Source organism: Trachurus trachurus (assembly GCF_905171665.1).
Source record: "Trachurus trachurus genome assembly, chromosome: 6".
Lineage (NCBI taxonomy): Eukaryota > Metazoa > Chordata > Actinopteri > Carangiformes > Carangidae > Trachurus > Trachurus trachurus.
Window position 1 is genome coordinate 1,305,219 of NC_139897.1, and position 23,193 is coordinate 1,328,411.

General features: G+C 44.1%; 1 protein-coding gene across 1 annotated transcript; it reads left to right on the plus strand.

The window, feature by feature from the left end:
• Positions 1 to 1,852: 1,852 nt before the first annotated feature.
• dhtkd1 (dehydrogenase E1 and transketolase domain containing 1) lies at positions 1,853 to 23,085 on the plus strand. The gene is made up of 17 exons (XM_083973795.1): positions 1,853 to 2,122; positions 2,352 to 2,504; positions 5,063 to 5,274; positions 5,662 to 5,856; positions 6,728 to 6,997; positions 8,471 to 8,642; positions 8,778 to 8,976; positions 11,471 to 11,783; positions 11,883 to 11,967; positions 13,084 to 13,223; positions 13,355 to 13,505; positions 13,605 to 13,711; positions 17,657 to 17,821; positions 17,926 to 18,008; positions 18,843 to 19,009; positions 21,275 to 21,360; positions 22,290 to 23,085. The coding sequence occupies exons 1-17, from the start codon at positions 1,954 to 1,956 to the stop codon at positions 22,389 to 22,391; spliced, it is 2,769 nt and encodes a 922-aa protein (XP_083829921.1). The 5' UTR covers positions 1,853 to 1,953; the 3' UTR covers positions 22,392 to 23,085.
• Positions 23,086 to 23,193: the final 108 nt, after the last annotated feature.

Here is a 23,193-nt window from a genome sequence, read left to right on the forward strand (position 1 = left end):
TGACCGGAGCAGGAGCTTGGTTCGCATTGCCGGCAGTAAGTCAGACCTGTTCCCGGTGCGTGTTGGACTCCGGCAGGGCTGCCCTTTGTCACCGGTTCTGTTCATTATTTTTATGGACAGAATTTCTAGGCGCAGCCAAGTGCCAGAGGGGGTACGGTTCGGGAGCCACTTGATTTCATCTCTGCTTTTTGCAGATGATGTGGTCTTGTTGGCTCCCTCGAGCCAGGACCTTCAGCATGCACTGGGGCGGTTTGCAGCCGAGTGTGAAGCAGCTGGGATGAGAATCAGCACCTCTAAGTCCGAGGCCATGGTTCTCGACCGGAAAAAGGTGGCTTGCACCCTCCAGGTCGGGCGAGAGTTCCTGCCTCAGGTGGAGGAGTTTAAGTATCTTGGGGTCTTGTTCACGAGTGAGGGGAGAACGGAGCGCGAGATCGACAGGCGGATCGGTGCGGCGGCCGCAGTAATGCGGTCATTGTATCGGTCCGTCGTGGTGAAGAAGGAGCTGAGCCGAAAGGCAAAGCTCTCGATTTACCGGTCGATCTACGTTCCCACCCTCACCTATGGTCATGAACTCTGGGTCATGACCGAAAGAACGGGATCCCGGATACAAGCGGCCGAAATGAGTTTCCTCCGCAGGGTGGCGGGGCGCTCCCTTAGAGATAGGGTGAGGAGCTCTGTCACCCGGGAGGAGCTCGGAGTAGAGCCGCTGCTCCTCCACATCGAGAGGAGCCAGCTGAGGTGGCTCGGGCACCTGTATAGGATGCCCCCTGGACGCCTCCCTCGTGAGGTGTTCCGGGCATGTCCCACCGGGAGGAGGCCCCGAGGAAGACCCAGGACACGCTGGAGTGACTACGTCACTCGGCTGGCCTGGGAACGCCTTGGGGTCCCCCCGGAAGAGCTGGAGGAAGTGTCTGGGGAGAGGGAAGTCTGGGGATCCCTGCTCCGACTGCTGCCCCCGCGACCCGGACTCGGATAAAGCGGCGGACAATGGATGGATGGATGGATAATAAATATTAAAAGCATAATCAAAAAAATTAAATAAAATAAAACAAACAAACTAATTAAAGTGATTTAAAATCAAAACAAAGACATAGGTAATAGAGAAATAGTAAAACGCTCCTAAAAGTCATGTTTCAAAATCATGGCGTTCCGACACGCGCCTCTTGGGTTGCCAGGTCTGCGCTTTAACCTCGAAATTGAGCTGTTTTTTGAAGCGTTGAAATGTTTCATATCCCATGGTATATCCCCTGATTAATGTTTGTAAACAAAGATCTATAATCAGTCACATGATTTGTTCAGACCTGGCAGACCCCCAGAGGGGCAGAGTGTGGTCTGGCAGAGACAGCTGAGGTCTTTTTTTTTTAAAACAAACTTTATTATCACAATTGAAACATACAAACATGACATTATACAAACATGAAACAACACTAAAGTACAGAGAGTGCATAATACATATAGCAGGGCTTGACAAAAATAAGTAGCCTAAATGAAATAATAAATAAATAAAATACAATGTATCCAGATGCATATCCAGAAGGATAATTATGAACAATAAAGAGCCAGAAAATAAATATATGCAAAAATTGAAAAACAAAACAATACAAAAACAGTAGAGATTTTATCTAGTAATATGGACCATAATCTTTTCCATAAGACTGGGTGTCTTCAAAGCTTTCTTGTTTTTAAATATTTTACACCAGCTGAGGTCTTGGGTTTTGTAACTGGCTTTGATTGGCTTATCGCCGGGGGTGTACTGGCTTTTGTCACGCAGACCTGGCAGCCAATATGCGCACGGGCACAGGTACTTGAGCCAATGGGCTGCCGGTGCGGCGCCACGCCCCTCCGTGACGTGTCTCTCTCTCGTGCAGCAGTATGGCCGCCGACCTGTAGAGCCTCGAGTCAGCCGCTGTCACACTTTACCGAACCGGAGCAGATTCTGAACCACGTCCCAACATGTCGGCCGTGCTGCTCGTCAGGAGCTCGCTCAGCAGACTGAGTCCGGCCGTCGTCCGGCAGCTCGTCGGCTCGTACCACACCGAGAGGGGGGTGTACGGCTACCGACCCAAACACACCGACACCGAGCCCGGGCTGCACGGAGACCGCATCGCTGCACTCAACCAAGGTCAGTATGGGGTTAATACAGCACAGAGACACCACACAGCACCGGAGGAGAAGAGGAGAAATAAAGTTGGAGGAGAAGAAACCTGCTTTAACTTGTGTCTTTGCTGTTGTTTTATTAAAATAAAAGTATTTCCCATTGAGTTGTGTCCCTGCTGGTTCATAGAGCAGGTGTTTTGCCCCCTCCTCTCTCTCTGACACCGGCCCATGTTGTTTTGTTGCTTTGTGCTCAGATCATGGTCTGGCTCGGCTGGTGGAGGCGTACAGAGCACACGGACACAAGGCTGCTAAAATTAACCCCCTGTTGCCCCACAAGCCTGTTGCTGACAGCGTCCCAGAGATCAGCATGCTGAGTGGCAGCATGGGAGGAAGACTCAACACCTCAGGTAAATGACACCTGGTGAACAACAGGATCATAACCATAAGATTTCCACTCTCTCCAAATCCTGTTAATACATGGAGTGTATGAGCTACAGAGGAACACAGAAACATGATAGATAGTCATTTCTACATACAGAGACTTCCATTGGTATGAATGTGAATGGTACATTACATATCCAGAATGAAGGGTGATGATATTATATATTGCAATATATAGATACACTGTAAGCAAGGAGAGGTTACATTTTTTTCTCCCAAAGTCTATTTTTTTTGTTGAAAATATCCTAGAACACACAATTCTGTGTGTGCAAGCAAAACAGTCTGAATAAAGCAACAAATGCAACACAAAACCACTGCAAACTACTAATATAATTCTGATACAGAATCATCATGTGATATTTTAATGTATCAATATTTTCTTAAGCCCCTAAGGAGACAGAACCACAAAGAAATGCAGGAAGAATGACAAAGGAGTCAAAATGATGAGACAAACAACAAAGTGAAACAAAACTACTACAAAGACACAACTCACTGCAGTGTAAGAAAACACAAGAAAATCAGAAAATAACATAATGAGATTGACAACACGTACACTGCAAAAGTCACAACAGAAGTGTGTCTGGGGACCCAGATAAACACTAATGCTAAGCTATCAGTACGTTAGGTATTTGCAATAATGTGAATCACGTGATATTATAGTTGTGATAAACCAAACAAACTGATCTTATTACCATAGGTAGCCAATTTCACAACTACATAAGTCAAGCAGCACTTCACCTTCCATTGTATTGTGAGTTTTTGTTGTCAAACCAATGAAGTTGTGAATATGTGATCTGAATTTATGGTGCGTTTAGTGTCTTTGCCTACCTAATTTTTGTAATGCATGAGGCTCTCACGGCCACCGGACAAAAGAGACACAAAATGACCTTAAAGGTGTTCAGAAATAACTGTTTGTCCTGTTTGTCGCACCGCGTTTCCACGAGTTGCCGCACGAGTTTACCCGACGAATTTGATTGGTTGTTATCGAGTGGGCGGGATATTCAATGTTTAGGGTGAGACCATAGACTGTAAAAAGAATGGACGTAGCGTCTGTGACGTCACCCATTGGTTTGGGGGAGTCTGTTTTGTGCCGCTACTACGGGGGTTTGAGCTGCGCCATGTTGGATTCTACTTGCCATATTTGGAGCGGTGCGGCCGTTGGCCGGCCGAGAGCCCGCCCACTGGCCTCGTAGCAGCGGTCGCCGGACCTGTCACTCAACGGTTCTGCTCCCTAATTGGCCAGAACTTTAAACCTAATAATAGTAAAACGGTAGAGTTTAAAAAAATTCACCCCCCTCAGAGTGTGTGCGGGGGTAGAAACTATCGGTTGAGACCAAAAAAATAAAATGTACCAGGCTGTAAATATGTTTTTTTAAGCTGTAAAATCGGCTATTTTAACATGGGGCTCAATTGGAGTTGCTCCCTTCTGGAGCCAGCCCCCAGCGACAGCCGGGGGGATTGCAGCTTTTTGAATGCGGAAGTGAGCTTCACTTCTCAGACCGACAACTGCCCCCTTGGGTGAGACTGAGCTCGTTGTGTGTGTCTCAGACGTTTGAATGACGGATCCAATATCAGTGGCTGATGAATCGTGAGCAACGTGACGTATAATCCGTGCGCCTGCATTATCCAATGCGAAAACAAATACCACACTTTCATCCCGGATTTAATCAAAAATAGAATTTTGCACAAAGTTTGGGCTACATCGTCTGATAGATGAGTTATTACACTAATGTTAAGACCCACAGTGGGCTCAAATTCAATTTTCTTTTCTGTACAGCTTTAAAGAGCTGCAAAATAACAACTAATGACACTGAGTCATTTCTGAAGGTTCAGGTCGACCTGCAGAATCATAAAAAACTGGTTTTTCATCTGAAGTGTTCTGCTCTTACAAAGCCCGTGTTTTTTGTAATCTTCAAATCAACATGTTTTCTTCTTGACAAATTGTTAAAGGGACAACGAGGAGTTTTGGAAAAGCGAAGCGTTTTCACACTACATTGATGAGCCTCCGCGCACCGTGAAATTCTTTGACCGGCTCAAGACAGACTCATGTTTTCATTCATCAAGGATTAAAGTCAGAGGTTCGAAGACGATCACATACCATCGTAGTTCCGACCATAAACGGCGATTCGGCGGCGTTATTCTCATGACTCGCCGGGCAGCGTCCGCAAAACCGAAAGTAAGGAAACGCTGGTCGGCTCGCCCAGCATTTCAGTGTGGGTAACGTAGATTCATCCATATTAACGTGAGACTTTTTTATTGTCGCGGAATTTTTCGTTCTGCCGCTGGAGAAACTCCTCGTTGTCCCTTTAAGCTTTAGTGAAAATACTCCATCATGGGTACAAAGTAAGTTTGGTCAGCAAAATGCAATACAACCTGTACATGACCATGCTCATGGTTTAAGGTCGGTTCAGGCTTTCTGTGTGAAAGCATCAGTCATCTCATACGTTGTCTTGGACACATCCCTGGTGAAGTGAGGATCACACCTAACTCCTTCAGACAAAAGCTGAACCGTGTCTCTCTGTAGGTCTGCGGCACTTTGGGAAGGCGGAGGCGTCGGTGGAGGAGGTCCAGTCCTACCTGGAGCAGGTCTACTGCGGCCACCTGTCAGTTGAGACCGGTCAGCTCTGCAGCCTGGAGGAGAGGGAGTGGTTCGCCGATCGCTTCGAGGAGCTCAAGGGGAAAAGTTTCTCCACTGAGGAGAGGAAGCGGCTCGCCAAGATCATGCTGGAGTCTCAGGTGAGTCCAAGGAGAGATGTCATGGCGGTATCATGTTTTAAGGGCGTATTCACACCAGGAAAGTCAGATAGTTCACTTTCTTTGGTGCAGACCAAATTTTTTTTATTTGGTTCGTATTCACATTGCATTTTTTTTTTTTACAAGCAGACCAACTTTGTAAACAAAAGCGCGTGTGTCCCACAGGATAAAAATAATCGGCAGGACCTTGCATAGAAAGTACACAACGAAGGTCATGCATGCATTTCTGCCCTTTTAATTTGGTATTTCAAGTGTGTTTACATCTGCAGCATTGCCCTTTGTCCAAGACAAATTTCTCCCATGGGAGACCAATAAAATGACTTTGACTTTAAATTTGAATACACCCTAAGCCTCTATTTGTCATATTAGGAGTTTGACCACTTCCTGGCCACCAAGTTTGCCACTGTGAAACGTTACGGAGGAGAGGGAGCAGAGAGCATGATGGGCTTTTTCTACGAGCTGTTCCACCAGTCGGCGCACAGCGGGGTCACTGACGTAGTGATCGGCATGCCCCACAGAGGCCGACTGAACCTGCTGACGGGCCTGCTCAAGTTCCCACCAGAGGTGAGACGTGTTTACTTTGATCCATCACCTGAAAACAGTAGATTGTTTTTTTAAAGGGATAGTTCACCCAAAATTGAAATTTCACTCATTATCTACTCACCCTCATGTGGACTAAGGGCTGGGAGAAGTTTCAGAGTCCTCCGTGGCTTCTCTGAGTTACAGGGGGTCTCAGCGTAGCAGTGCATGTCCATATAACGGTTGCGAATGGATACCAACTGTCTTCGTAACAAAAAGACACACCAAAAAACATCCAAATACCTCCATGCTGCTTGTATGTAATGTCTGTCTTGTATTGAAGCCCCGAAATGCGAAATTGTTCAGAAAAAAATTAAATAAGTCTATATTTCAAGCTTGTTTGTAGCGGAAGCTTCTCGAAGCTCCTCTTCCCGGTTTGTCAAATTTGGACGAACCAGGGTCTGTCCTCTTCCCAGTTCGCCCAAATTTGGAGCTTCGAGAATACAAAACAAGCTTGAAATATAGATGTATTTAATTTTTTTCGGGGCAATTTCGCATTTCGGGGCTTCAATACAAGACGGACATTACATACAAGCAACATGGAGGTATTTGGATGTTTTTTGGTGTGTCTTTTTGTTTCGAAGACATCCATTTGCAACCATTATATTGACATGCACTGCTACGCCGAGACCTCCTGTAACTCAGAGAAGCCACGGAGGACTCTGAAACTTCTCCCAGCCCTTAGTCCACATGAGGGTGAGTAGATAATAAGTGAAATTTCAATTTTGGGTGAACTATCCCTTTAAGCATCTGCACTTAGCCTCATACATAAACATGTCACAGTCAGCTGTTAGAGAGTCAACCAGGGCGAGTCCACATCAAACAACACCGTCTCTCCACCGTTTTTTCTCCCCAGCTCATGTTCCGTAAGATGCGCGGCCTCAGCGAGTTCCCGGACACCTCGCCCGCTATCGGCGACGTCCTCTCTCACCTCACTTCCTCGGTGGAGTTGGATTTTGGGGCGGGACACCCTGTTCATGTGACCATGCTGCCCAACCCCTCTCACCTCGAGGCCATCAATCCGGTGGCCCAGGGCAAAGCCCGAGCCAGGCAGCAGCTCAGGAAGGAGGGAGACTATTCTCCTGAAGACAGCGCCCAGCCGGGGGACCAGGTCATCTGTCTGCAGGTGCTGAATCACAGCTGCTAACACACATACATACACGCACTTATTCACAAGAAGGTGGTGGTGAGGAAACAAACACATTATCACACATCTTGTATGGGATGTGGGGTGTAATTCAACAAAGATTTCTGGATGCACACAAACCTTGTTTATTATGATGGTATATATGGTATATATGGTCTCATCTTGAGGCCACATCTGGAGCCTTTTGTTTAGTTAAAGAGAAACTATGCAGGATTTTTAGCTAAACTATGCTACATTTTCACCTTAATTTAACAGCTTTGGAGTAATTTTGATGGTTTTAATAAATGACTTGCAACTTGTTACAGGCAGAATGAAGGCTCTCTGCCTTCCACATAGCGTCTCTTGGCCTAAAACCAACCTTGCACCTTCGACCCGGTGTCCTAGCTCTCGTCTCAGCGGCACTGCTACACAAACGTACCTTGAAACCAGTAATCTCTTGTTTAAGACTACGCAAATATACACATCATAACATCATAAATGATATATAACGTTATCCACCACTCCATGGATTGCTTTCTCGCCGGCTTCGCTGAAAACAAATGCACATGACCGGGAGGAGGGTTAGCAAAACAGCGGAAAAGCGACCAGACTTGCATAGTTCCCCTTTAATTAAATGTATGCCTTTTTAATTGAAGAAGTGGGCGTAGACAGATGTGAGATGAAATTCAACTATGATTCCTGGATGGTCACATCTTGAGGCCACATCTGGAGTCCTTTGGTTAGTTAACATGTGTAATGACTGTGCAGCCTTGGTTGTGTACACCTGCTGGTCATGACCATTGTTTACCAGTACACAAGCTGATTTTGTTGTCAAATGATCAGGTAGGGTAGGTATTAGGGCTGTTCGATTTTCCCCAAAAATAAAATCTTGATTTTCTTCTCTCAAAAGTCGATTTATGATTTTTTGGTTAAATGACAAACTATTTTGTGTGCTGTTTGTGCCTTTTTAAATGGACCTAGAGTCTAATTAAAAAAAAACATCTATCTATCTATCTATCTATCTATCTATCTATCTATCTATCTATCTATCTATCTATCTATCTATCTATCTATCTATCTATCTATCTATCTATCTATCTATCTATCTATACCAACCATCCATCCAAAAACGTGACGTCAACCGACTGCCTTCCAATGATTGGCCAGAGCGTTGTCAAAATCGATTTTTAGGATTTCACATTTTGAACATCGTCTTAGCCAAATAATCGCGATTACGATTTTAAATCGATTAATCGAACAGCCCTAGTAGGTATGCTACTGTTGCTGTGGACCGGGAACATGATGAGTCAGCTGACCGACGGCCTGCTTTACTTCCCACTGCCGATCCAGGCTTCATTCCTGATGGTGTCAGATGATAACAACAAGGCTCCATGGAGGAGTGGGAGTGGGAGGCTGATGTAAAGCAGAGACTTCCTGCGTAGTGAAGGGTTCTTCTTGCTCTTCTCTCCACAGATCCACGGTGACGGCTCTTTCACAGGTCAAGGGATCGTTCCAGAAACTCTGACCCTCTCAAACCTGCCTCACTACAGAGTCGGTGGGAGCATCCACCTGATTGTGAACAACCAAGTGGGTTACACCACTCCGTCAGAGAGGGCGAGATCCTCTTTGTACTGCAGCGATGTCGGTCAGTGAAAATCACAGACAGAATCAGTATGAATTTATGAATGAAACCTGTTTTTTTTAAATGATTCTAATATTGCATGTTTTTGTTTGTCGAAAAACGATACAATGATAACAGTCAGACATGTTTGTGTCACAGGTAAGATGGTGAACTGCGCTGTGATCCATGTGAACGGAGACGATGCGGAGGAGGTGCTGCGGGCCACTAAGCTGGCCGTGGAGTACCAGCGGCACTTCAGGAAAGACGTCATCCTGGATCTGCTCTGCTACCGTCAGTGGGGCCACAACGAGATGGACGAGCCGTTCTTCACCAACCCAGCCATGTACAAGATCATCCGGTCAGTGCAGTGCAGCTTCAGCCTGTTCACGTTGTATCATGATGCATCATCACCATCACTTCACCAGGTGGTGTAGCACGTTTCTCAGGATCAGTGACAAAGATCTGGATTCAGAAGAAATCAGCTGTTTTGTATTCGTGACTCATTCTAAAAAAAAAAAAGTCTGAGTTGCCCCTCTAAATTTTTAAAGGGATACGCCAACATTTTTTTTTTCATGTCTTGCCTCACTCCCGAGTCCATGACAAGCAGATAGACACCATCCTTTCGACTGTGCGTGCAGCAACAAGGGAGATAGAGCCGTATCGCCCGTAATTAGCTTAGCTCAAACACTGGAAGTGCATAGGTAGTGTTAGCCTGCCTCCTACCTGAGACGAAATCAGCAGTCAGAAGCTGATTTCATTTTAGCTCTAAACTCTGTAAATGTATCACTTTATCAATATTTAAAACATTTTTAGGTGAGAAAGTAGCCGTTTAGATCAGCAGTGTGTTGTTAATTTGTCTAAATACCAGCTGTTTACAATTTTGTTCGGACGAATTCGGCGCTACTCAAGCTAGCCGCTGTGACCAACGCACTTCTGGTTACTTTCACAAAATAAAACACCCGTTGCCCTTTACATACAGAAAACCATGACGATAGAATTTGTGCTTTTACTTTGAAATAGGAAGCTAACCTACCCTCGATGTAGCTAGCTTGAACCAAAATAAACCGTCTTTGCTTGAACCCTCCGTTTTGACCGATCTCGTCCCGTTACCGGCATTTGACCGCTCAAGATGCCTTACCGGAGAGTTGCTGAAGAGTGTCTCTGATGACTTTAGGTGGAGGCAGGCTAACACTACCTATACACTTCCAGTGTTTGAGCTAGGCTAATTACGGGCGATACGGCTCTATCTCCCTTGTTACTGCACGCACAGTCGAAAGGATGGTGTCTATCTGCTGGTCATGGACTCGGGAGTGAGGCAAGACACGAAAAAAAAAAGTTGGCATATCCCTTTAACTACTTCCTCAATCCTTTCACTCCTCAAGACCCCTGTAACATGATGACCAGCTAATGAGATTGTTTTAACTTCAAAATACCGAAACCTTCTATCCTTCTATGAAAACCTTTAATCATTACACACTGAGCAGTGGATTTGATTTGTTTTGTCCTTCCCATTCTCTCTTTCAATGTTACGTTTTGGTCCACAGACTGATTATTTTCTGGTAGCTAAACGTCAAGGTCACAGTAGTCACACAAAACACATGTTGGCCTTGAACGCAACATCTCTGGACTCTCATGAAACATGTGTCTGGCCTGTTGAGTGTGATTCTTTCAGATTTACCACAAACATTGAGGTCTAATCCAAATACTTTGACATGCTGAACAACAAGCCAGTCAGCATGACTCTGCACTGACCCCATCCAGCTTTCACTCAAAGATGTATGAGTAAGATTGTCAGTTGTAGTCCTCACTGCAGCAGCCCGGTTCGAATCAACGCGGCCCTTTGCTGCATATCGTCCCTCCTCTCTCTGTCTCCCCATTTCCTGTCTCTCTCCAACTGTCCTGTCAGATTGTCAGTGGCAAAGGTCACACTGACCTCAAAAGACACAGACACAATTTAACACAAATGCCTTTAAAGGATAAAATTGCGTAGTGATGGCATTTTATATCCTGATGAATGTCTGTTTTGTTGAAAAATATCCTTAAACTCAATATGAATGTTGGAGTACAGCTTGCATGTAAAGGTTCACCAAGCCTCTTGTTACAATAACCTCCCAAAACACTAAATTTTTTCCCTCCCAAAGTCATACAAAATCTCTTTGTGAGGCCACTTGGTTTCACAGTTTCTTTGCCCACAAATGGATCCATCCCACCTGACCTAACAGTGTTTATCAGAAACAGAGAATTTTTTATTTAGTTTCGAAAAACTAACTGCAGTTACTCCACCACATTTCAAATGGAAATGCAGATCTCCAGAATTAGGTTATTAAAAGTCATTACAATAAATTAAACACATCACACATTACTGCTTTAAAGCCCCAGTATGTAACTTATTTGGCTTTTTATTAGCAAAAATCTAATATTGCTTTCATAAATACGTATTTCACTGAAGTGGAATCACACCCACATACAAATGAAAGCTTTCTCGTACTTTAGAATGAGTTACAAGTTACAAGTCGTTACAAATACATAAGTGGGCGACGCACCGAACCGAGGCGGCCATGTTGCATCGCTTGTTTATCCTGTTACATGCAGCGTCTGTTGTCTGTCTGACGTCTGCCTGATTTCATGTGAATGCAACATCAAGAATACGTTCCGACTTCCAACATGCAACCGCACCGTGGGGTAATTCCTACATATTATACCTTTAAATGAGTAAAACTAGCCTTACTGGTTGCAGTCAATAATAATAATAATGTAATAAGGTAACGCATAAGTGAAATGTGTTGATATTTCACTGACACATATTGTGAAGTAAATGAAACTGACATTGTCGTCTTGTTGTGTTGCTGCAGCTCCCGTAAGAGCGTCCCTGACTCCTACTCTGACCAGCTGATCTCTGAGGGCCTGATGACCGACGCCGAGCGCGCCGAGATCAAATCCAAATACTACGGCTCGCTCAACGACAAGCTGGCCAACATGACCCTGTACAGCCCCCCGCCCACCAACCTGCAGGGCCGCTGGGGGGATCTGGCGGAACCCCAGGCCAAAGTCACCACCTGGGACACGGGCGTCCCCCTTCCCCTCCTCCAGTTCGTGGGGGCAAAGTCCGTGGACATCCCAGAGCAGATCCAGCTGCACAGTCACCTCGGAAAGACCCACGTACAGGTACGGCCATCCGTCTCATTTCTGTTGGAGGGGGGGGGGTCTCGTGTTGATCTTTCAGCCGCACAATGATGATTCTCTTCCTTATTTTTTTGAGTTTAGGCTCGCCTGAACAAGTTAGAGGAGGGCACCAAACTGGACTGGTCCACAGCAGAGGCGCTGGCTTTTGGTTCTCTCCTCAGCCAAGGTCAGTGCTGAGCAGACGATGCATCAGATCCTCATCTAAGGAGCAGTGAATATTTGTTTTTTGCTGTTTGGAAACAGGGTTTGAGGTACAGTTTAGGAGAACAGCATTTGCACAGAAGGTTTTATCAATCTATGGTTGCTCAACATGGAACACATTACCACTGGTCATAAGGGAAAATTCAACAGATGTAGCATTTAAAAAACAGCTGAAAACATGGCTTACTGATAACCAGGTCTGTGATCATTAAAGCAGTACTAAAGAACTTTCCGTTTTGGTTGAGTTTGGCGGCGCCAGTGGCCCAAAGCGGTAGTGTTTTGCCTGAAGGAAGATTCCATTTCCCATGAGCACTAGCGTGTAGCGCCGTAAACTCTGATCTTCCGGTGCATGGAAATTAACAGAAGACGTCCAAACTAAGTTTCTGTTACCAGCGGATCATTTCACAGTAAACACACATACACAATCAGACGGAAAGGTGCCGCATTGCTGCTCCCTCCTCGTCGTGACTCGTGAAAGTGAAAGTGAAACTTAAGTGAGAGCCAGGTTCCTACCATGCTCCTCAAAGTTGCTAAAGCGACACAGACCCCCTCAGGCCATGACAGAGGTGTCATTCAACCTGTTGTAAGTCGATGTACCATCACAAAAGTTATGAAAATATTATATGAAGGTTGAAAAGTTCCTTAGTGTTGGTTTAAGGGTACTTCTCTTATTTTAGATTACGAAAAATAGTAGGCACTTTACTCCATACACTTTAAAAACCAGCACTTTATTACAGATGCACTTCAATGAATCTTAACAGCGCTATACGACACCTTTGTCGATTAAATGCACTTTAATTTTACTACTACTCCTTGCTCCTTCTGACTGAAGCTACTGTGTGATATATTGTATATATTGTGATATGGTATTGTAATATTGTGATATGGTATTTGTACCATGGTGTGCTTTGTTGTTATTCTCGTCCTTATCTAATGTTGTTTTTGTGTAAACTGCAGACTGCAGATGGAAATGATCCTTAGAGCTAAATCTGGTGTATTTACATATTGTATGTTCATGAATACGCAGAGTCCCGTTACAAATAAACAAAAGAAAACATTTTTTTTGTGATTGTTCCTGCAGGTTTTAACATTCGAATCAGCGGGCAGGACGTGGGAAGAGGCACCTTCAGTCAGCGGCACGCCATGGTGGTGTGTCAAGACACCAACGACATGTACATCCCTCTGAACCACATCAGCCCTCAGCAGACAGGTTTCCTGGAGGTAACACTTTGATAGAGCAGATCAAACCATCAGCGTGAACATGAATCATGACACATTAGTTCTTATTTAAACTTTGCATCACTTGAACTGACATCTCATGTGGCGTGTTGTGGCGTGTTGTGTGTGTTTAGGTGTGTAACAGCCCTCTGTCTGAGGAGGCGGTGCTGGGATTCGAATATGGCATGAGCATCGCACAGCCCAAGCTTCTTCCCATCTGGGAGGCTCAGTTTGGAGATTTCTTCAACGGAGCTCAGATCATCTTCGACACCTTCATCACCGGAGGTAAAACTCTCCTCGCCACTCTGACACGTCCTGAAGGGATTTAGAAACGGTGTAGAATCCCCAGACAGCGGATGTGACTGTGAATGATGGTGTGTGCAGGTGAAGCCAAGTGGCTGCTGCAGTGTGGGATGGTGATCCTGCTGCCTCACGGCTACGACGGAGCCGGACCCGAACACTCCTCCTGCCGCATGGAGCGCTTCCTCCAGGTCTGTGGGACTGAAGCTCTGCTCCAGTCTGAGTCAGCCATGTCACAGCAGCTACACACAGCACCATGGAAATACTAACTACTACTACTACACTACTGCTACTAACATTAACACATGTCACAGCAGCTACACACAGCACCATGGAAATACTAACTACTACTACTACTGCTACTACACTACTGCTACTGCTACTAACATTAACACATGTCACAGCAGCTACACACAGCACCATGTAAATACTAACAACTACTACTACTGCTACTGCTACTACTACAGTATTACTATTGCTGCTGTTGCTACTAACATTAACACCAATACACCTGCTACTAACATTAAAACAACTACTATTACTACTACTGCTACTGCTGCTACTACTACTACTACTACTACTACTACTACAGTATTACTATTGCTGCTACAGCTACTAACATTTACACTACTACTATTACTACTACTACTGCTGCTACTACTACTACTACTAACAATACTAACTACTACTGCTACTAACATTACTGCTACTAGCATTACTATTACTATTATTAACACTACTATTATTATAACTGCTGCTACTACTACTAACAATACTAACTACTACTGCTACTGCTTCTACTAGTTACTGCTACTAACTACAACTACTACAATTACTAACTATTGCTATTCCTATTACTACTTCCAAGTACTACTGCTATTACTAATATAACCACAACAAATACTACCATAACATACCTCTACTACTACTATTGATGCTACTACCACTAAAATGTATATTACTACCACTACTAACTAGGCTACTACTATAATTACAACTTCTACCATTACTACCGCTAGTATTACTACCGACTAGTAGTAGATTGGAAGCTCAGGTCTTTCACAAAGTTTAGATTTCTCTCTTGGCACTTTAATGATATGTGATTAAAAGTCCACAGTCTGTCATCCAGGCTAATTAAACCAACATTTAATTGAGTGTTCTCTGTTATGAGCAGGCTGGGGACATGAGCGATCACGAATCATGAATCCAGTTAGAAACATGGCTGTGATAGAAATGTTGTGAAGCTGATGCAGGGGGTTTCAGGAGACACCAGTGAGGGCTCAGACAGATGGACAGTGGACGGTTACAGATGTGTCTGCAGCTGTCCCCTGCAGAGAGAGACGTGTATGAAGTCACACAGGTGCAGATGTCTCCTAAACAAAGAATTCAACATTCACCTCAGTCACATAGTAGGAATCTCACGGGAAGACGGTCTGTCTCTGAGCTGAAGGGCTGCTATGTATGAGGAGACCCCCTGATATCGTCACAACCTTGGTTGCCATGACAACTGCCATTGGGGCCTGGGATCATTTGACTTTATCAGTTTTCTCAGCTACCCTAGACGCAGACACAGCTTTACCTCTGTGATACTTAAGACCTAAAGCAGGAAAAATCTCTCCCTCCTCACATGAACATGATGTAACGACATCGAACGCTGCAGATTCTTTAGCTGTTTAGTGACCAAACACACCTGCAGAGTTTAATGTTTCACTTCAAGCAGTGCTCAGGTTATCTTTTCACCGCCACTGTGTCCACTTGTATCCAGCTTAGTGCAAAGCCAGAGGTGAACATTAAAACAGATTTTACTCATCACTCCTGTTCATACTGGCCAAGGTGCTTCGTTCGTAGATACAGTAGGAACATAAAGGAGACAAAACCCACAGTCTGTTACGAGTTCACGGGTCGGAAGTTACGAGTGGCCGTTATAGTGACTTTCACATAGGCCTGGGACGATAATCAATAAATCAATTAATCGCACGATAAATGAAAATGAACTCGGTCATTTTCCCGGCCTCGATAAATCGCCATGTGCATGCGCACGTATTTGTTTTCCTGGTCTCTGGCCTCCAACCAGGCTGGATGACAAGAGGCTTCACTCTGTGCATCGGTCTCAGCACCTGGGCCGTTTGTTTTGCAGAATGAAAGGAGTGAACCCTCTTTTCAGTCATCCAGGATCTTTGTTTCCCAGAATGCATTTGGCAGCAACCGGCAGCGCTAGCTGTAAAGCTAAGCAGCTGAAAGCTATTTTACCGTAATTCTTGCTGCCGCGCTGTTAACACGTCACTTTTTAAAGTTTTAATATTTTTCATGCCAGAAAGTCACAGTTTAGATCCCCAGTCTGTGGTCAGTTTATCCACATCGCCTGTTAGGAGATTTCCTCCGACGTTTTTGGAGCTGATGTGGTAGCAGCGAGCAGGAGGAGCGGGGCTTCCCACAGTCTGCAGCCGTCTGCAGCAGCTCACGGGCCGGTCAACCTCCGTCATTGGGGGAGAAAACGACTAAGAAAACGAGAGGTTTACCGCCGGCTGGTTTAATACTTTATAGGAGATAAATGCTAGTCTCATTGATGAAATCTTACATCTGTGGAAGTCATATTAGTTTGTTTGAATGAAAAGTGGAGCTTCAGTAACGTTATTGGACAGAAGAGCTGCACTGCACTGTTTATTATGTTTTGTTTATTTTATTTATTTAGGATAGTAGCTATATAAGTTCTTGTCATTCCAATTACAATGGTTAAAAAGAAATACTCAAGAGAAATAAAAGTTTATCGCATTTAAAAGGGTCTACTTGCATTATTATGAAATACTATTATTATATTAGTGGTTAATTTGTTCTCAAAAAAATGTGTCAATAATATCGTTTATCGTCAATAATTTATGGGACAATATATCGTCCAGCAAAATGTATTATCGTCCCAGGCCTACTTTCACAGGTAAAACAGGTCGGAAAAACACGAGTGGGTTGCCTGGAACGCTACTAAGTCGTGACTTGAAGCTGTAATTTACGGTTTCAAAAGCCTGCCTGGAACGCAGCATTAGCCAAAACGACCGGATCGCTTACTTCTGCTTTAATCTGTGTGCGATTTTATTAGGGCACACATGTATTCAGTAACATGAGGATCATGTAATGCTGAAGCTTCAGCTGTCTCAGGCTGTGACTGTGAAAGACACATTGATATCTGCTCAAACCCAAACAAACAGCAGATTGATAAATACAGTGCACCATGCACCCACTGACCACTTTATTACTGTAGATAGAATTTAATACTACAGCCATAGACTCTGCCTTTTAGTGAAGTTTACAGTGTTTAATGGCATCTTACAGAAAACATATTTATTCTTTTGTCCTCCATAAATAGGGAGAATATTAGATACGACTCTGTGGAAGATGCAGACGAGTGCAAACACCTCAGTGCAAAAAAATGTATTATGTACATCTTCGATTAGACTGAACTGATGTCATTTTAATTCTGCACTTTTATGCACAACATGTACAAACAACTCCTGTAAGTGAAACTTAGAGCTGGTGGCAAGTAAATCATTAAATCATTAAATCCAGGACAACAGGTTGTTGTTAGAATGTTTTCAGAGGAAAGGACAATCTCAGTGTGTCTTTCCCACTTTGTTGATATAAAAATATCAACAAAGTGGGACCAATGACCAATATACAAAGTTTTAGAGAAGCATTTAGGTCAGTGTTTTTCAACCTTGGGGTCGAGACCCCATGTGGGGTCGCCTGGAATAAAAATATTTTTCTAAGTAATTGTTATTCTTTTTAAAATTGTGACCACACACAATCTTAAACAACTGTATTCTATACTTTCACTTGTGAATATAAATAGAGTTCAAATAAAATGAGCCAAAAAAGGTTGGGAACCACTGTATTAGGGGATGTTTTTAAGGTATGACCTGTTCTCCACTGTTACTCATTAACCAGTGGGAAGGTCCAAGTCTCCAGGTCTGTTGCTTAATATCATTACTTTCATACTACAGCACAGCCATTAACAGCTGTGACCCCCAGGTTTACAGTCTGAATGTCTGTGCTCCGCCTGCAGCTTCCTGCTCGGGTTGTTTCTTACACATTACCCGTAACCCGAGGTGTAAATGATTACCAACTCGTCCCCCTCTGTCTCTCAGATGTGTGACAGTAAGGAGGAGGGCGTGGACGGCGACAACGTGAACATGGCTGTGGTCAACCCCACCACCTCCGCCCAGTACTTCCACCTGCTGAGGCGACAGATGATCCGAAACTTCCGCAAACCCCTCATCGTGGTCGGGCCCAAGATGCTGCTCAGATTCTCTGTACGCACGCTGCCCGTGACATGTTTGAACGTTTTATCTCCATCCTCTTTTTACACATGCATTTTTTTATTAAAGTGGGCGAACACTGCTCCTTCTGTCGACAGGGGGCGGCGTCCAGTCTGACTGAGATGGCACCAGGAACATCCTTCAAACCAGTGTTAGGGGACACGTCAGTCTCAGCTGAAAGGTACATTTTTATGACTGTAAAAACATTTTCCTACAGGATGTTAAAAGGATAGTTCACCCAAAATTCAAATTTCACTCATTATCTACTCACCCTCATGTGGACTAAGGGCTGGGAGAAGTTTCAGAGTTATCCGTGGCTTCTCTGAGTTACAGGGGGTCTCGGCGTAGCAGTGCATGTCCATAGTTGCAAATGGATACCAACTGTCTTCGTAACAAAAAGACACATCCAAAAAACATCCAAGTACCTCCATGCTGCTCGTATCGTATGTAATGTCCGTCTTGTATTGAAGCCCAGAAATGCGAAATTGTTCCGAAAAAAATTAAATAAGTCTATTTTTCAAGCAAACAAGCCAGGGTCCGTCCTCTTCCTGGTCGACTTGTTTAATTTTTTTCGGAACAATTTCGCATTTCGGGGCTTCAATACAAGACGGACATTACATACGAGCAGCATGGAGGTATTTGGATGTTTTTTGGTGTGTCTTTTTGTTACGAAGAAAAGTGGTATCCATTTGCAACCGTTATATGGACATGCACTGCTACGCCGAGACCCCCTGTAACTCAGAGAAGGCACGGAGGACTCTGAAACTTCTCCCAGCCCTTAGTCCACATGAGGGTGAGTAGGTAATGAGTGCAATTTGAATTTTGGGCGAACTATCCCTTTAACTATTCAGTTGGGTGTCTGCTACTGAATGTGATTTCAAAATTTCAAATCGTAGGATTTCTCAGGTCATCACAAGTGATGTTTTGAGTGGCTCATACGCTTAAACGTGGTTGAAAAACATAATAGAAGTAAGTGATCAAGTGGATGAAACCCATGTTTTCTAATTGCCTTCAGTGTCCAGAGGGTGGTGCTGTGCTCAGGGAAGCATTACTATGCCCTGCTGAAACAGAGGGAGGCATCAGCAGCAAACCTCAACACAGCGCTCGTCCGTGTGGAGGAGCTGTGTCCGTTCCCCCTGGACGCTCTGCAGCAGGAGCTCAGAAAGTATCCCAATGCCAAAGGTAGAGTGACCCCACGCTGACCTCACACAGCTCCACCTCTACTACTCACACACACACACACACTCTGTTTGCTGTGGCTTGGTTTAGGTCGCTGTTGACTGGCTGAATGCGAGTCGTAGTAAGTGGACATTGAGACTAGAAAAGCTCTATATAGATGCAGTCCATGTTGTCCACTGACATCTATTTGACTTTCACCTAAATACATAACATGAAAATGTGTCAAAAGATAAATAAGCAGTCATCTACATGTGAGATTTTCGCCTGGACACGAGCAGCTGGGTGGTGAACGTGTCTCTTTGTGACCACTGTTCCTCTTTGCTAACATGCCTTTCCTGTGTTTTGTAAATGTCATGTTGTTTGAGGCATTTCCCTGTTACATAACACTCTGCCTTTGTCTGTGTGTCTGGTGAAAAAAAGAGGAAAGATGGGTTTATTTATGAGGCACCTTTCACACGTCACAATCTTTTTGTAATTTGGGGAATAACACAGAAGGGACAAAATGATAAGAAAAGTAAATGTGAAACAATGAAGGGCAGCCTGCTCCCGATGTTAATGTGGAACAGAGAAATTGCTGCTTTTCAGCGTTGACTTTTAATCCTCTTACTTCGCTTTTTGTTTGAGAAACCTACAAAGACGTCATTACAATAGTCTGACCTGGAAACACTTCACTTTTAGTGGGACAACGTGACACACTCGTCCTTTAATTCTCCCTCTACACTCAGCGTGGCACACTTACTTCTCAGATTCCCTGCTGATTTTAAAACCTTCAGCGATGCCAGGGTTTCTTTGGGTGATGACCATTGACCTTTGCTGACAAGAAAAATTCATTAAGCTTTTATCTTTGCGTAGGAAAGATTTTATTTTTCTTCAGTTAACACCACTGTCACTTGATAATACAGTTGGCCACATTTAAGTGTCAGGCAGAAAAACAAGTACAAAAACAGCTACGTATGTGAGTCACACTGCTGAATGTCGCTGAGGAGGAAGCGGCATCTTTAATACAACAGTCACCACTTCTATTAGACGCCTTCAGATCACCTGTATCTGACAAACTAACATCTGAAGTGTGAGCGACAGCAGACCACAGAGTGTTCCTAATATTTTGTCCACTGTCAAAGTTCATTTTGTTGTGAAACATGAGGAACTACTGGCTTCACTATACCCATAAATCTTTGGCATTTGTGGGCTGTACTTAGCGAGGGCCACTCTCCTTCCTCTAGCCAACTGCACCACAATTACAGCACATCAGAGTGAAGAGGATGCATTTACTGGCATTTTTCACATTTAGAGTTCAAATCCAGCAGTCGACTCCAGATTTGTCACATTTTCATCTGGGCCCAGTTTTCCTGCCTCCACTTTTACAGTTTTCGTTCGATTGATGCTGTAAAAGAGCATGAAAACTGACTCATCTTGCTCTTTAAGCACCAAAATCCAGATGGGAGAAGCTCTGAGTTGATTAAAACGTAGTCGAGCTCCTCTGAGCATCACAGTCTGTTCACAGCAGCTCACGCTCCCTGCCTTATTGGTGGAGGCTTGAGACAGAGACTGTAGCTACAGCTCAGGGTCAAAGAAAGTCCACTAACTCCTCCTTTAAAAAAAAAAAAAGAAGCTGATTTTGTTTACAGATAATTCTTCGAGATGCTACGCCTGATGGTGAATCAAAGATAACACAGTAGAGGAGAGTGATCTTTGTAGTAAAGCTAGAAATAAAATATTATTGATGGAGTTTAACAGTACGATCATAGTAATGGTGGTTTAAAACTTAATGTTTATCAAAAAGTCACTAAGAAATTAAAGGCACTTTATTGAGTTTCATTAATTTAAAATGAACAGTGTAATTCAATAATTCATTTGATCATCACTTGATTTATAAACTGGCTGCTGACATCAGAAAGAAGCAAAAACAGCCATCACATGTGACAACAAACAATGAGAAAATAAACATTCAAAGTAGCAGATCAAATTCATTCAAATTTCACTTTATAACTGAACATTAATTATTTGTATTGTTATATAAAATGTCTCTCTTTTTCCCTCTGGAACCAAACCTTGAAGTTGAGGTTTCACTTCATGTCTCTGTTTCTTTGTTTCCACCAAACCCACTGAAGCAGATCCAGATTCAGTTTGATCTGGAACTTCTCTGCCAAAGGGCGGGAAAAAATACACTTCGAGTTGTCAGAAACGTCACATGCGTGTGTGTGTGTGTGATCCACTTCCTCTTTTCGCCGTCAGCTCTAATCAGTTTTCTCTCTGATTCCCACACAGAGTTCGTCTGGAGTCAGGAGGAGCCTCAGAACATGGGTCCCTGGTCCTTTGTAGCTCCCAGGTTTGAGAAGCAGCTGGCCTGCAAGGTGAGCAGCAGCACCTGATGCAAAAACAACAACCTAATACAAATATATGATATTAAAGGGATACAACTTTTTTTTTCGTGTCTTGCCTCACTCCCGAGTCCATGACAAGCAGATAGACACCATCCTTTTGACTGTGCGTGCAGTAACAAGGGAGATAGAGCCGTATCGCCCGTAATTAGCTTAGCTCAAACGCTGGAAGTGTATAGGTAGTGTTAGCCTGCCTCCTACCCGAGCCAAAATCAGCAGTCAGAAGCTGATTTCATTTTAGCTCTAAACTCTGTAAATATATCACTTTATCCACATTTCAAACATGTTTAGGCGAGAAAGTAGCCGTTTAGATCAGCAGTGTGTCGTTAATTTGTCTAAATACCAGCTGTTTACAATTTTGTTTGAACGAATTCGGCGCTACTCACGCTAGCCGTTGTGACCAACGCACTTCCGGTTACTTTCACAAAATAAAACACCCATTGCCCTTTACATACAGAAAACCACGACGATAGAATTTGTGCTTTTACTTTGAAATAGGAAGCTAACCTACCCTCGATGTAGCTAGCTTGAACCAAAATAAACCGTCGTAGCTTGAACCCTCCGGTTTGACCGATCTGGTCCCGTTACCGGCATTTGACCGCTCAAGATGCCTTACCGGAGAGTTTTGTCAGCTCTGAGACGAAGATCGGCCCGCCGGTTTCCGTTTAGAGTTGCTGAAGAATTTCTCTGATGACTTTAGGTGGAGGCAGGCTAACACTACCTATACACTTACAGCGTTTGAGCTACGGGCTCTATCTCCCTTGTTACTGCACGCACAGTCGAAAGGATGGTGTCTATCTGCTTGTCATGGACTCAGGAGTGAGACAAGACACGAAAAAAAAAAATGTTGGCGTATCCCTTTAAACACACACCACACTCACTCCTGTCTGCGTCCTCCTCAGCTCCGGCTAGTGAGCCGACCTGCTCTGCCCGCCCCGGCTGTGGGTATCGGGACCCTCCATCACCAGCAGCAAGAGGCCATCCTCACCGCCACCTTCTCCTAAGAGTCAGCGTGACTGGGAACCAGAATACTAACCGGCACACGAGCTTTGGTACTACACTACATCCTGAACCTGCTGCGGTCCTCCCAGCATCAACACTAAAGAGCTGAGCTGCTGCATGACACATACACGGGACCTTTTTTAGATGGTGTGAAAACAAATTGGTCGATAATTTAAAGAACAGATCGAAGGAAGCGTCGAAGAGAATAGTGTTTTAATTGTGCTCTTATAGTCAAACAGGTTTTAATCATCATATGTATGTGTGTTTGAAGTCAAGGCCTGATTGTGGTTTATTTGTCCCCCCCCCTTCCTGTCCTTTTAACGTGTGAGTTTTCTTCTGGTTCAAGCTGAAAGTCAAATGTGGTAAGAAAATAACACACACCTGCTAATTTGGTTCAGATCTGAATCGAAGCCTTAGAGACGACGTTTACATGTGATTGTAGAACAAGAAAGCACTTTTAGCTGACCTCTGTACTCATAGCACTCAGGACTGTGTCAAAGCTGCACAGGCTCAACGTTTCAGGAATCAAAACTGTTTAGTCGTCTCAATCATTGATTCAGTTTAATACTTTCTGTTCTGTGACTATCAGTGTGGCCTGTTAGAAACCTCCGAGCATTACCCCTGTAGTGTCTCTACGGAAGAACTTGAACATTTCACTATGGAAGATGAAAGTGTTTCTGAAAAAAAACAAAACAAGGGAGCTGTTACCGTTGTGACTGTTCTGAAGGTTTATCCTGCCTGCTGAAGGAGGACAAACATCTGGACGTGTCATGGTGCAGATGCTGAAAAGGTACTAGATTGTTT

Bases quoted from the DNA above. Each gene is read 5' to 3' on its own strand.
- dhtkd1 (XM_083973795.1), top strand. From the start codon at position 1,954: ATGTCGGCCGTGCTGCTCGTCAGGAGCTCGCTCAGCAGACTGAGTCCG. The intron at 5,857-6,727 runs GTGAGACGTGTT...TTTTCTCCCCAG, and splicing joins TGCTCAAGTTCCCACCAGAG to CTCATGTTCCGTAAGATGCG. The intron at 11,784-11,882 runs GTACGGCCATCC...TTTTGAGTTTAG, and splicing joins TCGGAAAGACCCACGTACAG to GCTCGCCTGAACAAGTTAGA.